Consider the following 17335-nt stretch of genomic DNA (forward strand, 5'->3'; position numbering starts at 1 on the left):
GTCTCAAAAACAAACAAAAACCCTCCACCATTTATTTATTTATTTATTTTTTTGAGACGGAGTTTTGCTCTTGTTGCCCAGGCTGGCATGCAATGGCACGATCCTGGCTCACCACAACCTCTGCCTCCCGGGTTCCAGTGATTCTCCTGCCTCAGCCTTCTGAGTAGCTGGTATTACAGGCCCATGCAACCACGCCCAGCTAATTTTTGTATTTTTAGTAGAGATGGGGTTTCACCATGTTGGTCAGGCTGGTCCCGAACTCCTGACCTCGTCATCCGACTGCCTTGGCCTCCTAAAGTGCTGGGATTACAGGCATGAGCCACTGCGCCCGGCCACCCCCACCATTTAAATCAAACAAACTCGCTAGCAAAGTTTAAAGACTTTGTAAATAATGGTGACCTTGTAGTCTGGGCACGGTGGCGCATGACTGGACTCCCAGCACTTGGGAGGCCAAGGAGAGAGGATCACTTGAGGCCAGGAGTTCAAGACCAGCCTGGGCAACATGGTGAAACCCCATCTATACTAAAAAAATGAAAATTAGCTAGGCATGGTGATGCAGACCAGTAGTCCCAGCTATTCGGGAGGCTGAGGTAGGAGGATCACTTGAGCCCAATAGGTCGAGGCTGCAAGTGAGCCAAGATTACACCACTGCACTTCAGCCTGGGCAACAAAGACCCTGTCTCAAAGAAAAAAAAAAAAAAGGTGACCTTCTAACTATGGAATTCACTTTATTCTTCACATTTCAACTACCAGCATTTTGTAATCTTTTATTTATTTATTTTTCTTTTTTTCCCTCCAAATACCCAGATATCAAGAAGAATATTTTGCAATCCTAATATTAATTTTTAAGGACTACCAATAATTAGTGCGCTATTTTTATAGCTATTAAAAGCACTAAATTCCTGACTTAAAAATATTGTCCAAATTTTTCATTTTTATAATTAGGTTTTGTCCCCTTTTCTAGTGGTGCTGAGGACTTGTCCTACTTGTGTTCCTTAAGACTGCCATAAATGGTTTGGTGAAACTGCTAAAAAAAGAAGAGGGAAGCAGACACCCTGAAATGTAGATTCTGAACCGATGTCAGTGACCAACTTTCTTTTTTTTTTTTTTTTTGAGACAGAGTCTCGCTCTGTCACCCAGCCTGGAGTGCAGTAGTGCGATCTTGACTCACTGCTACCTCCATCTCCTAGGTTCAAGTGATTCTCCTACCTTAGCCTCCTGAGTAGCTGGGATTACAGGCACCCGCCACCATGCCCAGTTAATTTTTGCATTTTTAGTAGAGACAGGGTTTCACCACATGGGCCAGGCTGGTCTCGAACTCCTGACCTCAGGCGATCTGCCTGCCTTGGCCTTCCAAAGCCAAAGTGCTGGGATTACAGGCCTAAGCCACCGTGCCTGGCCTCAACTTTCTTTTTCCATAAATAACAGGACTAAAGGTAGTGTTTCTTTTTTGATAACATTTTTAAGAGTTTCAGCCGGGCACAGTGCCTCACACCTTTAATCCCAGCACTTTGGGAGGCTGAGGACGGTGGATCATGAGGTCAGGAGTTTGAGACCAGCCTGCCCAACATGGTGAAACCCCATCTCTACTAAAAATACAAAAATTAGCCAGGAGTGGTGGCGCACGCCTGTAATTCTAGCTACTCCGGAGGCTGAGGCAGGAGAATCGCTTGATCCAGGGAGGCAGAGGTTGCAGTGAGCTGAGATTGCCCCACTGCACTCCAGCCTGGGGGACCCAGCAAGACTCCGTCTCAGAAAAAAACAAAAAAACAAAACAAAACAAAACAAAAAAACAAGTTTCAAAGAACTTTCATAGAAGGGGACTTGTTAGGGTTGGCTCTGCAGATGTAGAATCATCATGTGGTGGTAACTCTTATCCACAGGGGATTAATTGCTATGTGGTTATTTAAGGCAGTTTTAATTCCATATTTACTTTCTCCTACTATCTACCCAACTGCCAAGAGGCCTTTCTTATCAGATGGTGTGTGATGGATGACCCAGGGAGTGCAAATTAATTTCAATTGGCCAAACCCAACATAAAAATAGTAAATCTGTTCAAATGACCTACCATATTTTCACTGGGCCAGTTCCCCTTCCTTCACCCCTGACACAAAACATAGCTCATCTTTTCAACAGGAACAGGTAGAAAAATAAGAATAATAAAATAAAATAGACATGGCTCCTCTGTTTCTCCTCTTCTCCCTCACAGCCACCTCCATAGTGAGAGGTTCCTAATGGTTCTGTGTCTGAGTTACACCACCGTGGGCGTGAAGCACCCTCAGCCATTTTGTCTCTGCTCCAAAACTTCCTACAATGCCTGCTTGCCTTTTAAGGCAGGATATATGGTCTGTCTGGCTTCCTTTCTAGCTTTAGATCCCCTTAGGCTGTTGTAGCGTTGTAGTGCCCGGCTCAGCTGGCCTAATCCCCACTCTCTGATCCTGTCCTGCCTGTTTCAGAAATTATCTTCTGGTCCCTTGAGTCTCCCCTCCTGTAACATGCATCCTCATTTTTATTCCGCCAGCATTTTTTTTCAATACCACACTCAGATGCTACTCAAGTCAAAGGCTTTCTATGAGAGCGGGGGTTGTGCCTGGCGTTCTACAGCCTTTGGTTCACACCCTTTTTTTTTTTTTTTTTTTTTTTTTTAGAGGGGGTCTCGCTCTGTTGCCCAGGCTGGAGTGCAGTGGCACAATCTCGGCTCACTGCAACCTCTGCCTCCCAGGTTCAAGCGATTCTTCTGCCTTAGCCTCCCGAGTAGCTGAGACTAGGCATGGGCCACCACGCCCGGCTAATTTTTTTTTTTTTTTTTGTATTTTTAGTAGAGATGGGGTTTCACCATATTAGCCACGCTGGTCTCGAACTCCTAACCTCGTGATCTGCCTGCCTCAGCCTCCCAAAGTCCTAGGATTACAAACATGAACCACCGCGCCGGGCGCCCGGCCTTTTTTTTTTTTTTTTTTTTTGAGACGGCATTTCGGTCTCCACGTTGGTCAGGCTGGTCTCGAACGCCCGACCTCAGGTGATCCTCCTGCCTTGGCCTCCCAAAGTGTTGGGATTACAGGCGTGAGCCACCGCGCCCGGCCGGTTCACACCCTTTATTTGTATTTATTTATTTTTTTGAGACAGGGTCTCACTTTGCCGTCCAGTCTCGAGTGCAGTGGTGCCATCTCGACTCACTGCAACCTCGACCTCCTGGGCTCAAGGGATCTTCCTACCTCAGCCTCCCGAGTACCTGGGACCACAGATGCGAGCCACTGCCCGGCTAATTTTTGTATTTTTTTGTAGAGACCGGATTTCGCCATGTTGCCGAGGTTGGTCTCTAACTCCTGGGCTGAACCTATCCTCCCGCCTCAGCCTCCCAAAGTGCTGGGACGACAGGCTTGAACCACCACGCCCGGCCTGGTTCACACCCTTTAATGGCACTTACCACATACTGCTAGGCATTGAGGTTATTTCTGAAACATCTCTTCTTTTCTACTAGATTCTATGAGGGCAGGAACTAGGTCTTATTTTTTTCTGAGGACAAGGACTGTTAGACAAGTGTATGGAGACGCATGTAGACCAACTGCCTTACTTCCTCTTTCCTCTGGGTTTACTTCTTCCTCCAAGAGGAGGGTTGTGTGTGTGAGCGGGGCGACTGGAAAACATAGTGTTCAGGACGTTGTATCTTGTTCCAGGAACTAAGTACATGCCTGGGTAACTAATGTGGAGTACCTCTCCTTCCCCTGTTGCTATCGCCCCTCTGTGGCTGCTTGGCAAGTAGCTCAGTATGAAGAGCTGACGGAATTCTGCGGTGGGCCAGGTGGCTCTGGCGTCGATTGTTTAAGGCGACTGTTAATGACTACAGCACACCATTGAGTCTTGGTCCCAAGGCGCTGGTGCACATGGTACTTCCCGAAATCCCTGTAGGGCCGCCGGAGCAGGAGCCCCGATCCCACGTTTGGGCAGCTGACTCGCCTAAGGCCTCCAGTTGAAAGCGGAATGGCAGGGGTGAGAATGAGCAGACCTAACTACCGGGCTTCTCGCACCTGGCCTGCATTTATTTAGGACCAGGATAACCTCGAAGTCCAGGCTGGGGTGCCCGATGGGTCGTGGGCTTGCTGTCTAACTCCCTGAGATCGGCGGGCTGAACAGAGATTTGAAGTGTAGCGCCATCCTAAGCAAAGGAAGGAGGCCCGACGGCCGCGTAACGGGCGGCAGGGCGGGAGGAAGTAGCAGCTGCTGCTCCCCGCCCACCCCTCTCGCGTGTGCCTTTCCGCTCCACTGTTCGCCGGTGAGCTAGGTGGCGCGAGAGGGGAGGGGAGAAAAGACAGAGGCTGCAGGAGCCGAAGGCCGCGGCTCGAGGTGGGGCAGGGGCTGGCACGCGAGCGTGCGTGCGTGGGCGCGGTCTATAGCACGCCGCGCGCGGGGCGGATGTCCGGGCCGGCTGGGCCGGGGCCGCGGACGAGATGGCGGAAGGTGGAGGCTGCCGTGAGCGACCGGATGCGGAGACTCAGAAGTCCGAGCTTGGAGCCTTAATGAGGACCACACTCCAACGCGGGGCGCAGTGGTGAGCTCCCGGATCGCTCTTCCTCTGTGCGGAAGCAGGGGCGGAGAAAAAGGGGCCTCCTTTTTCTCGGCTAGAGTAGGGGCTGGGCGGGGATGGTATGTAGTGACCCTGGAAGAGTAGCCTGACACCTGCCCCTCAGGAGAAGAACTCCAGGATCAGCTTTGGGAAAGCGCAGGCGGGGCCTGAGGGACTTCTCAGCTCATTTGGAGCCCTAGGGGGCGGGCCCGGCGGGGGCCAGGAGGAAGGATGTGGAGAAGGGGAATGTCGGTGGGGACCCTAAGGGTGGGGAGAGCCCTTTACCATGAGGACTCGCCGTGTGACCTTGGGCGAAGGTGTCACAGACCTGGATTCCTCACTGTTAAAACCAGGATAGCAATATTTGGCTCACCGCCCTCAGTGGGTTGAGGGGAAAATCAGAAGTAGGTACTTTGTAACTTGTCAACTGCCAACAGATGTCAAGGTCAGAAGCTGAACAAATGTCTGAGAACCCCGATTATTTTGGTAGCAAGTGTCAAAAATATTTGCGGCAGCAGTATCTCGGAGTGGGAGAGGAGGATAGCCTAGGTCCTAGAGCTAGATAGAAGATGAAGAGTCCAGAATTTAGAAGACCCAGGCTGAGTTATTAGGCAGCTTAATAGATTGTTTAGTAGAGGGGACAATACTTTGTACTACTGGAGAGATTCCTGGGTGGTATTATTGTGTAGGAGTAGAAAAACTAAGGCTAGACTTTGCATTGAGTATGATTGTTACCCATCTTGTTTTGTTTTGTTTTGTTTTGAGATGGAGTTTCACTCTTGTTGCCCAGGCTGGAGTGCAGTGGCGTGATCTTGGCTCACGGCAACCTCCGCCTCCCGGGTTCAAGCGATTCTCCTGCCTCAGCCTCCCGAGTAGCTGGGATTACAGGCTTACGCCACCACACCCAGCTAATTTTTTGTATTTTTAGTAGAGACCGGGTTTCACCATGTTGGGCAGGCTGGTCTCAAACTCTTGACCTTATGATCCACCCGCCTCGGCCTCCCACAGTGCTGGGATTACAGGTGGGAGCCACCGTGCCCGGCCCGAGTGTTACCCATCTTTAAGAAATCATTGTGATGATGATCTGCAGAGGAATTGAGCGGGAGAATAGAAAAATTGGGGTTACGAGGAGTACAGATAACAGCTTATGTATTCACCTTGAGCTAACCAGTTTGTGAAAGGTAGGGTAAACAGAGGTACTTTTTTTGTGTTTTCTTTTCTTTTCTTTTTTTCTTTTTGAGAAGGAATTTCGCTCTTGTTGCCCAAGCTGGAGTGCAATGGCGCGACCTCGGGTCACGGCAACCTCCCCCTCCCATGTTCAAGCGATTCTCCTGCCTCAGCCTCCCCAGTAGCTAGGATTACAGGCATGCGCCACCACGGCCGGCTAATTTTTTTTGTATTTTTAGTAGAGACGGAGTTTCTCCATTTTGGTCAGGCTAGTCTCGAATTCCTGATCTCAGGTGATCGCCCGCCGTGGCCTCCCAAAGTACTGGGATTACAGGCGGAAGCTACTGCGCCCGGCCTAGCAGAGGTACTTTTTAAGTTAACCTGTATAGGGTTCATAAAGAATACTCAGCAGAAGCAGAGGAAGTTTAAGATAGACTAAAATCATACAGTAAAATTGTATGGAAGGTATTGCTCAAGGGATTTGGAAGAAAAATAGCATTTTAGAGACGGGTGTTTTTATGGATCCTTGTGACCTCTGGGAAGCTGCCTGACCTCCTCTCGCATTTGTTTGTTATAAAAGTTTAAGGATGCACCAGTATAATTGTTGATGCTTTGTTGCTCCACAGAGATTCTGTTTTAATTGTAAAACAGCATAGTGATACTTTTTTTTTTTTTTTGAGACGAAGTCTCGCTGTGTCACCAGGCTGGAGTGCAGTGGCGCGATCTCAGTTCACTGCAATCTCTGCCTCCCGGGTTCAAGCGATTCTCCTGCTTCAGCCTCCCGAGTAGCTGGGATTATAGGCATGCACCACCATGCCCAGCTAATGTTTGTATTTTTAGTAGAGACAGGGTTTCACCATGTTGACCAGGATGATCTCGATCTCCTGACCTCGTGATCCACCTGCCTCAGCCTCCCAAAGTGCTGGGATTGCAGGCGTGAGCCACCGCTCCCAGCCAGCATAGTGATACTTTAAAAATATAAACAGGTCTGGTGCAGTGGCTCATGCCTGTAATCCCAGCACTTTGGGAAGCTGAGGCAGGAGGATCACTTGAGGCCAGGAGTTCAAGACCAGCCTGGGCAACATAGCAAGAGCTAGCCTCTACAAAATAAAAATAAAAAAATAAATTAGCCAGGCATGGTGGTATGTGCCTATAGTCACAGCTACTCAGAGGCTGAGGCAGGAGGATCACTTGAGCCCAGGAGTTTGAGGCTACAGAGAGTTATGATTGTGCCACTGCAGTCTAGCCTGGGTGACCCTCTCTCTAAGGAAATAAATAGGTAAATAAAATACGACATTTGCTTACATTTAAGTAAAAAAGTGGTAAGTTGAATATGAAGCACAACTTAATGCTTTTTGACAAGATGAACATACCTAGGCACTGTTATATGTACATGTGTAAGTGTATATTTATATATGTACATGCATGTTATATACTTTTTTTTTTTGACAGGGTTTTATTCCTGTCGCCCAGGCTAGAGTGCAATGGCATGATCTCAGCTCACTGCAACTTCTGTCTCCCGGGTGCAAGTGATTCTTGTGCCTCAGCCTCCCAAGCAGCTGGGACTACAGGCATGTGCCACCACACTCAGCTAATTTTTGTAATTTTAGTAGAGACGGGCTTTGTTGCCCAGGCTGGTCTTGAACTCCTGAGCTCAAGTGACCATCCACCTCAGCCTCTCAAAGTGCTGGGATTACAGGTGTGAGCCACTGTGCCTGGCCTTGTGTGTACATTTTTGGAACTCATTTGGTCTTTAACGGAAAACTGAAGTGGGTGGTGTTTCTAACCCATTTTCAGAAAGAGCATTAGTTTAGTGCTGTTCATGTCAAGCAAAACAGTGTAACCAAACTGTCTGCCTGGACTGGGACCTCTGTAAAGATCATTATGAAATTAATGACTTGTGGCTGGGCGCGGTGGCTCACGGCCTGTAATCCCAGCACTTTGGGAGGCCGAGGTGGGCAGATTACCTGAGGTCGAGAGTTTGAGACTGTCCTGACCAACACGGAGAAACCCTGTCTCTAATAAAAATACAAAATTAGCCAGGTGTGGTGGCACATGCCTGTAATCCCAGCTACGGGAGACTGAGGCAGGAGAATCGCTTGAACCTGGGAGGCGCAGGTTGTGGAGAGCCGAGATCACACCATTGCACTCCACCCTGGGTGACAAGAGCGAAACTCTTGTCTCAAAAAAAAAAGAAGTTAATGACTTGTTTATTAGCAAACATGATTTTACCCATAAAAAGACTCCATTTAGACTGAGTGTGGTAGCTCATGCATGTAATCTCAGCACTTTCGGAGGCCAAGGCAGGAGGATCACCTGAGATCAGGAGTTTGAGACCAGCCTGGCCAACATGGTGAAACCCCATCTCTACTAAAAATACAAAAAAATTAGCTGGGCCTGGTGGTGCATGCCTGTAATCCCAGCTACTTGGGAGGCTGAGGCAGGAGAATTGCTTGAACCCAGGAGGCGGAGGTTTCAGTGAGCCAAGATCATACCACTGCACTCCAGCCTGGGCAACAAGAGCGAAAACTCTGTCTCAAAGAAAAAAAAAGAGGCCAGGCGCAGTGGCTCATGCCTGTAATCCCAGCACTTTGGGAGGCCGAAGTGGGCGGATCACCTGAGGTCAGGAGTTTGAGACCAGCCTGCCCAATATGGTGAAACCCTGTCTCTATTAAAAATACAAAAATTAGCTGGGAGTGGTGACGGGTGCCTGTAATCCCAGTTAGTCAGGAGGCTGAGGCAGAAGAATTGCTTGAACCTGGGAGGCAGAGGTTGCAGTGAGCCAAGATTGTGCCACTATACTCCAGCCTGGGCGACAGAACAAGACTCCGTCTAAAAGAAAAAAAAAAGAAAGACTCCATTTAAATAAGCATTTTGAAGCCACTTGTTTTCTTTCTTTTATTCACTCTTTGAACAATCATTTCACTTAATGGATGCATACCCTGGGCCAGACTCTCTGTGCCATGTGGGGCCTGGGCCCTGCTCTTGCTCTTGTGACAGTGTTTTTTAGTGGGTATTGCATATGCCCCAAGTGGAAGGACCATAAAAAAGATTAAGGAAGCAGCTGCAGAAATTTATAATCTCAGCTTTTCTGGTAAATTTTTGTCTCTCTCTAGGTATCTTATTGACAGCCGGTGGTTCAAGCAGTGGAAGAAGTATGTGGGCTTTGACAGCTGGGACATGTATAATGTAGGTGAACATAACCTATTTCCTGGCCCAATAGACAACTCTGGGCTATTTTCAGGTATAGTAAATGTTGCTTTTCTAGCTAAACATTCACCTGGGCGGTGGCCTGATGTTATGTGCATCTGTAACATGGACGTTGTGAACTTTCCTAGTGTGAGGAGATAGAAACAAGTATCCTCATTTTGCATCTATAGCAGAAGTCTTTGCAAACCCTTAATGAAAAGTTAAGCTACTTTTTTTCCCTTAAATTAACTGCATCTGATAAGAGCATGCTTCTAACATTTTAACTTTCTCTCTTTGCAAATTAGTTCTGCTAGCTATTTCACATTTTAAGTTAGTATATGGAATGGAAAGAAATAGGATGTCATTTTGAAATTGTATCTAAAATTTAAGAACCAGAATTTTTTGTTACCTTTGCAGTGGAACAAATTGTAAACCTGTGAACTTTCATCAAGAATTCCTGTGATGGCTGTTTTTATCATATAACTAGTGTGAGGAGAGGTTGAAGGTCAGTAGACAGAGTTATGACTGTAGTCAGCTCCCAGTGGGAACTGTGGGAAAAGCGACATGTAACACACTAGAGCTTTTCTTGCACTTGTACATGCACTGAGATGACAGTCAGCTTTTCCCAGGCTTTCTTCTGTCTGACTTCAGACCTCTTTAAAGTCATGATAGAGGTGATCTATCATGGGTGTCAAAAATCAGGGCAGTGCCAGGAGTGGTGTCTCACGCCTGTAATCTCAGCACTTTGGGAGGCCGAGGCAGGTGGATCACCTGAGGTCAGGAGTTCGAGACCAGCCTGGCCAACATGGTGAAACCCCGTCTCTACCATGTTGGCTAGGCTGGCCTTGAGCTCCTGGGCTCAAGCTATCTTCCTGTCTCAGCCTCCTTAGTCACTGAGACTACAGTGTTCTACCACTCTCAGCTGTTTTTTAAGTTTTTTGGTAGAGACGGGGTCTTGCTATGTTACCCAGGCTGGTTGAACTCCTGGCCTCAAGCCATCCTCCCACCTTGGCTTCCCAGAGTGTTGGTGTGAGCCACTGTGCCTGGCCTAACTTGGATATTTTTAAAAATGAGCAACGCTTCAGCTCAGACCTTGTTTTAGGAGAGATCTACATTGTATAAACAATATCATTTACTTTGTTTCCTAAGGAATCATTTCATTATGTTCACATTTTGTTCTTTTTCTCATTTTTATGAAATGGAAAATTCTTAAGGTTTTAAATTCAGGCATACTTTCGCTTATTGTGCTTTCCTTTATTATATGTTGCAGATACTGCATTTTTAGCAAATTTTGTAGGTATTTGGCAACCCTGCCTTGACAATCTGTCAGTTCCATTTTTACAGCAGCATGTGCTCACTTCATGTCTCTGTTACCACATTTTGGTAATTCTCAAAATACTTCAAAGTTTTTCATTATTAATTGTTATGGTGATCAGTGATCAGGGAGCTTTCTTTTTTTTTTTTCTGAGACGGAATTTTGCTCTTGTTGCCCAGGCAGGAGTGCAGTGGCACGATCTTGGCTCATGGCAACCTCCGCCTCTTGAGTTCAAGTGATTCTCCTGCCTCAGCCTCCCAAGTAGCTAGGATTACAGGCATGTGCCACCACGCCCGGCTAATTTTGTATTTTTAGTAGAGATGGGGTTTCTCCATGTTGGTCAGGCTGGTCTTGAACTCCCGACCTCAGCCTCCCAAAGCGTTGGGATTACAGGCGTGAGCCACCGTGCCCAGCCAAGAGGGATCTTTCATGTTGCTATTGTAATTGTTTTGGGGCATCATGAAGGGAGCCCATGTAAGACAGTGAACTTAATTGGTAATTACTGTGTGTATTCTCACTGCTTCACGAACCAGCCATTCCATCTCTCTCTCCTCAGGCTTTGCTATTGCCTGAGACACAATGACATTGAAATTCGGCCACTTAGTAACCCTAACAATGTCTTCTAAATGTTCAAGTGAAAAGGAGAATTGCATGTCTCTCACTTCAAATCAAAGCTAGAAATGATTTGAGTTTGGTTAAGGAAGCCGAAATAGGTTGTAAGCTAGGCCTCTTGTGCCATATAGCTAGCCAAGTTGTGAATGTAAATGTAAACCTCCTGGACTTCAGTGATCCTTCCACCTCAGCCTCCTGAGTAGCTAGGACTACAGGTGCTTGCCAGCATTCCTGGCTCATTTTTGTATGGTTTTTTTTTTTTTTTTTGTAGAGATGGAGTTTTGTCATGTTGCCTGGGAGATGGTGGAACCCAGGAAATGGTGGTTTCAGTGAGCTGAGATTGCACCACTGCACTCCAGCTTGGGCGACAGAAGTGAGACTCCATCTCAAAAAAAAAAAAAAAAAGTGCTACTCTAGTGAAGACATGAATTATAAGAGCCTGAAACAGCCTTATTGCTGATATGGAGAAAGTTGTTTATTCATTTATTTTTTTTTTGAGACAAGGTGCCACCTTGTCTCAAGAAAAAAAAGGTAGCTACTGCTACCTCGTGCAGTAGCACAATCACGGCTCACTACAACCTTGACCTTCCCAGGCTCAGGTGATCTCCCACCTCAGCCTCCTGAGTAACTGGAACTACAGGCCCCACCACACCCGACTAATTATTGTATTTTTTGCAGAGATTTTTTGTCGGTTTTGTCATGTTGTCCAGGTTGATCTTGAATTCCTGGGCTCTAGCAGTCCTCCTGCCTTGACGTTCCAGAGTGCTGGGATTACAGGTGTGAGTCACTGCGCCCGGCCTAAACAACAGGTTTTATTTTATTTTATTTTATTTTATTTTAATTTTTTATTATTATTTTATTGAGACAGAGTCTCACCATGGGGTTTCACCATGTTGGCCAGGCTGGTCTCAAACTCCTGACCTTAAGTGATCCGCCTGCCTCGGCCTCTCAAAGTGCTGGGATTACAGGCATGAGCCACTGTGCCTGGCCTAAACAACAGATTTTAAATGTAGACAAAACACCCTTCTATTGGGAATATGCCATCTACCTCTTTGCTGCTAGAGGGGAAAAGTCAGTGCCTGGGTTCAGAGCCTTTTTTTTTTTTTTTTTTTCTTTTTACAGGGTCTTGCCCTGTCACCCAGGCTGTAGTGTGTGATCACAGCTCACTGCAGCCTTAACCTCCTGGGCTCAAGTGATCCTCCCACCTCAGCCTCCTGAGTAGCTAGGACTACAGTTGCTTGCCACCATGCCTGGCTGATTTTTATATGTTTTTTTTTTTTTCTTTTTTCTTTGTAAGACAGAGTCTCACTCTGTCGTCTAGGCTGAAGTGCAATGGCACGATCTTGGCTCACTGCAACCTCCACCTCCCACGTTCAAGTGATTCTCCTGCCTCAGCCTCCCAAGTAGCTGGGATTATAAGCACCCATCACCACACCCAGCTAATTTTTTTTTGTATTTTTAGTAAAGACGGGATTTCAGCATATTGGCCAGCCTGGTCTCGAACTCCTGACCTCAGGTGATCCACCCGCCTCGAACTCCCAAAGTGCTGGAATTACAGGCGTGAGCCACCGCGCCCAGCTGTGTATTTTTTGTTTGTTTGTTTTGTTTTTTGTAGAGATGGGATTTTGCCATGTTGCCAGGGCTGGTCTCCAACTCCTGGGCTCAAGTGATCTGTCTGCCTTGACTTCTCAAAGTGCTGGGGTTATAGGCATGAGCCACTCTGTCCGGCCAGATTCAGAGCCTTGAAGGACAGGCTGACTCTCTTCTTAAGGGATACTGCAGGTGGTGACTTTAGTTTGAAGCCAATGCTCATTTATCATTCCAAAAATCCCAAGGCCCTTAAGAATTATGCTAAATCTGCTCTGCTTGTGCCCTACACATGCAACAACAAAGCCTGCATGATAGCATATTTATTTACAGCATGGTATACCTAATATTTTTGTTTTTATTTTATTTTTCTGGGACAGAGTCTCACTGTGTTGCCCAGGCTGGAATGCAGTGGCGCAGTCTCGGCTCACTGCAACCTCTGCTTCCTGGGTTCAAGTTATTCTCATGGCTCAGCCTCCCAAGTAGCTGAGATTACAGACATGCACCACCAGGTCTGGCTAATTTTTGTACTTTTAGTACAGATAGGGTTTCGCTATGTTGGCCACGCTGGTCTCAAATTCCTGGCCTCAAGCAATCCACCCGCCTTGACCTCCCTAAGTGCTGGGATTACAGGCATGAGCCACCACAACAAGTTTACTGATGTTTTTTTTTTTTTTTTGAGTTGAAGTTTTGCTCTTTTGCCCAGGCTGGAGTGCAATGGTGCGATCTTGGCTCACCACAACCTCTGCCTCCTAGGTTCAAGCGATTCTCCTGCCTCAGCCTCCTGAGTAGCTGGAATTATAGGCATGTGCCACCACGCCCAGCTAATTTTGTTTTTTTAGTAGAGACGGGGTTTCTCCTTGTTGGTCAGGCTGGTCTCGAACTCTCGACCTCAGGTAATCTGCCCACCATGGCCTCCCCAAGTGCTGGGAGTACAGGCGTGAGCCACCACACCCGCCCTCCCAATATTTTTTTTTTTTTTTTTTTTTGAGACGGAGTCTTGCTCTGTCACCCAGGCTGGAGTGCAGTGGTGCGATCTCGGCTCACTGCAAGCTCCGCCTCCCAGGTTCATGCGATTCTCCTGCCTCAGCCTCCTGAGTAGCTGGGACCACAGGCGCCTGGCACCTGCCACCACACCCAGCTAATTTTTTTGTATTTTTAGTAGAGACAGGGTTTCACCGTGTTGGCCTCGTGATCTCCTGACCTCGTGATCCACCCATCTCAGCCTCCCAAAGTGCTAGGATTACAGGTGTGAGCCACCGCGCCCGGCCTCTGGCCTCCAGCCTCCCAATATTTTTAGCTCAGTGTTGAGACCTGCTCAGAAAAAGCACTGAGCTAATCTTATCAAAATGTTACTGCTGCCGGGTGCAGTGGCTTACGCCTGTAATCCCAGCACTTTGGGAGGCCAAGGTGGGTGGATCACGAGGTCAGGAGATTGAGACCATCCTGGCTAACGTGGTGAAACCCCGTCTTTATTAAAAATACAAAAGCAAAATTAGCCGGGTGTGGTGGTGGGTGCCTGTAGTCCCAGCTCCTCGGGAGGCTGAGGCGGGAGAATAGCATGAACCCGAGAGGTGGAGCTTGCAGTGAGCCGAGATCGCGCCACTGCACTCCAGCCTGGGGGACACAGCGAGCTTCTGTCTCAAAAAAAAGTTACTGCTCCATTGCAATGTACCTAGTTACCCAAGAGCTCTGATGGAGATGCATGAGGAGATTAATGTTGTTTCATGCCTACTAAAAACATCCGTTCTGCAGCCTGTGAGTCAAGAAGTAATTTCAACTTTTTTTTTTTTTTTTTTTTGAGACAGAGTCTCACTGTGTTGCCCAGGCTGGAGTGCAGTGGCTCAATCTTGGCTCCCTGCAACTTCTCCCTCCCAGGTTCAAGGAATTCTCCTGCCTCCTCCTTCCAGGTTCAAGTGATTCTCCTGCCTCAGCCTCCTGAGTAGCTGGGATACAGGTTCCTGTCCCTCCACCCGGCTAATTTTTGTATTTTTAGTAGAGACTGGATTTCACCACGTTGGCCAGGCTGGTCTCAAACTTCTGACCTCAAGTGATCCTCCCGCCTCAACCTGCCGATGTGCTGGGGTTACAGGCCTGAGCCAGCGTGCCTGATTTGATTTCAACTTTCAAGTCTTATTATTTAAGAAATACATTTTATAAGACTTTATCTGCCATAGATAGTGATTCTCCTGAAGGATCTGGGCAAATTAAATTGAAAACCTTTTGGAAAGGATTTACCATTCTAGATGCCATTAAGAATATTTATGATTCCACCTGGTGCAGTGGCTTACACCTATAATCCCAGCACTTTGGCAGGCTGAAGTAGGTGGATCCTTTGAACCCAGGAGTTGGAGACTAGGGTGGGCAACTTGGCAAAACCCCATCCCTATAAAAAATACGAAAATTAGCTAGGCCTGGTGGCATGCACCTGTAGTTCTAGCTACTTGGGAGACTAAGGCAGGAGGATTGCTTGAGTCTGGGAGGTCGAAGCTGCAGTGAGCTGTAATCATGCTACTGCACTCCAGCCTGGGTGATAGAGTAAGCCCTGCCACTTCCTCCTGCCCACACACACGCACAAGAATATTCATGATTCATGGGAGGAGGTCGAAATCAACATTAATAGGAGTCTGGGAGAAGTTCATTCCAACACTTACGGATGACTTCAAGGGGCTCAAGACATCAGTGGGGGAAGTAACAGCAAAAGTGGAAATAGCAAGAGAACTAGAATTAGAAGTGAAGCCTGAAGATGTGACTGAATTGCTTTTTTTAATTTTTATTTTTATTTTTATTTTTTTTGAGATGGAGTCTTGCTGTGTCACCCAGGCTGGAGTGCAGTGGCGCAATCTCGGCTCACTGCAACCTCCGCCTCCTGGGTTCAAACGATTCTTCTGCCTCAGCCTCCCAAGTAGCTGGGCTATAGGTGTGCACCACCATGCCCAGCTAATTTTTGTATTTGTAGTAGAGACGGGGTTTCACTACGCTGGCCAGGCTGGTCTTGAACTCCTGACTTCATGATCTGCCCACCTCGGCCTCCGAAAGTGCTGGGATTACAGGTGTGAGCCACTGCGCCTGGCCTATTTTTAATTTTAATTTTTATTTATTTTTATTTCTTTTGAAACAGAGTCTTGCTCTGTTACCCAGGCTGGAGTACAGTGAGGTATCTCGGCTCACTGCAGTCTCCACCTCCTGGGTTCAAGCAATTCTTATGCCTCAGCCTCCCGAGTAGCTGGGACTACAGGCATGCATCACCACGCCCAGCTAATTTTTGTATTTTTACTAGAAACGGGGTTTCACCATGTTGGCCAGGCTGATCTTGAATTCCTGACCTCAAGTGATCTGCCTGCCTCAGCCTCCCAAAGTGCTGGAATTACAGGCATGAGCCAACATGCCTGGCCTGAATTGCTTTAATCTTATGATAAAACTTGAATGGCTGAGGAGTTGCTTCTTATGGGTGAGCAAAGAAAATGGTTTCTCGAGATGAAATCTACGTCTGGTGAAGATGACATGAGCACTATTGGAATGACAACAAAGGAACCCTGCCCTGAAAAAGGCGTGCAAACTAGTCGGAGGGATAGTGGGAAACCCTAACCACCTCACGTATGATTTATTTATTTTTGAGATGGAGTCTCGCTCTTTCACCAGGCTGGAGTGCAGTGGCGCGATCTCGGCTTACTGCAACCTCTGCCTCCCAGGTTCAAGCAATTCTCCTGCCTCAGCCTCCTGAGTAGCTGGGACTACAGGCACCCGCTACCACGCCTGGCTAATTTTTGTATTTTTAGTAGAGACGGGGTTTCACCATGTTGGCCAGCATGGTCTTGATTCCTTAACTTCATGATCCGCCCGCCTCGGCCTCCCAAAGTGCTGGGATTACAGGCGTGAGTCACCGTGCCCGGCCAATTTTTTTTTTTAACATTGTTTTGCCTTGAGTTACAGATGAGTTGCACCATCGGATGTACATTTTACTTTTACAATTTCATGGCCTCACTCATCATCGGGAGAACAGTGGCTTCCACTGTTCTCTGAGTGGCTGCTGATGGGCATAGCCTTAGAAGGGAAGCTCCCATCGTGAGAGGTGATCAATCTTCCCTTCTTTCTTTGAGCAAGTGTGTTTCAGACCATGGGTGATCAGTTCTGACTCCCAGTACTGTTGCCTGTCTGGTGGGTGTAAGATGAATGTTTAGCATGTTGCATATGTTCTCTCTCCACTCCACAGGGGATTATGCAGCTGGGCTTTGATTTAAAGTATTTAAAGCTAAAAATGCTAATTGACTGTTGATTAAATAAATTTAACTTCAGTGCCTTGTTTATTTAGTTTCTTAAGAAATCTTTCAGAGGAAGACAATATCTGACTTTAATGTGTTATCATTAAGAATATTTTGGCTGGGTGCGGTTACTCACACCTGTAATCCCAGCACTTTGGGAGGCTGAGATGGGTGGATCACCTGAGGTCAGGAGTTCGAGACCAGCCTGGCCAAGATGGTAAAACCCCGTCTCTACTAAAAATACAAAAATTAGCTGGATGCAGTGGCAGGCGCCTGTAATCCCAGTTACTTGGGAGGCTGAGGCAGGAGAATTGCTTGAACTCGGGAGGTGGAGGTTGCAGTGAGCCAAGATTGCTGCACTCTAGCCTGGGCAACAGAGCAAGACTCCATCTCAAAAAAAAAAAAAAAAAAAGAATATTTTGACATCTGCGCGTGGTGACTCACTCCTGTAATCCCAGCACTTTGGGAGGCTGAGGTGGATGGATCACCTGAGGTCAGGAGTTTGAGACCAGCCTGGCCAACCTGGTGAAACCCTATCTCTATTAAAAATACAAAAATTAGGCCGGGCGCAGTGGCTTACACCTGTAATCCTAGCACTTTGGGAGGCCAAGGTGGGTGGATCATGAGGTCAGGAGATCG

The 17335-nt window shown here is 47.3% G+C and overlaps 1 protein-coding gene across 6 annotated transcripts in view; it reads left to right on the top strand.

Moving 5' to 3' along the window:
* The first annotated feature begins 2969 nt into the window (after positions 1–2969).
* The window catches only part of USP4 (ubiquitin specific peptidase 4), a 68334-nt gene continuing 53968 nt past the window's right edge, over positions 2970–17335 (top strand). For 5 of the 6 annotated variants that reach the window (XM_054481657.2, XM_054481658.2, XM_063661136.1 and 2 more), the window contains exons 1-2: positions 2970–4549; positions 8848–8975. In XM_054481657.2, the coding sequence (XP_054337632.1) occupies positions 4449–4549; positions 8848–8975 (229 nt within the window). In that variant the 5' untranslated portion in view covers positions 2970–4448. The remainder of the gene's footprint in view (positions 4550–8847; positions 8976–17335) is intronic. The other variant, XM_054481659.2, reaches the window with a different exon arrangement.

The sequence above is a fragment of the Pongo pygmaeus genome, chromosome 2 (assembly GCF_028885625.2).
Source record: "Pongo pygmaeus isolate AG05252 chromosome 2, NHGRI_mPonPyg2-v2.0_pri, whole genome shotgun sequence".
In the NCBI taxonomy this organism is placed as follows: Eukaryota; Metazoa; Chordata; class Mammalia; order Primates; family Hominidae; genus Pongo; species Pongo pygmaeus.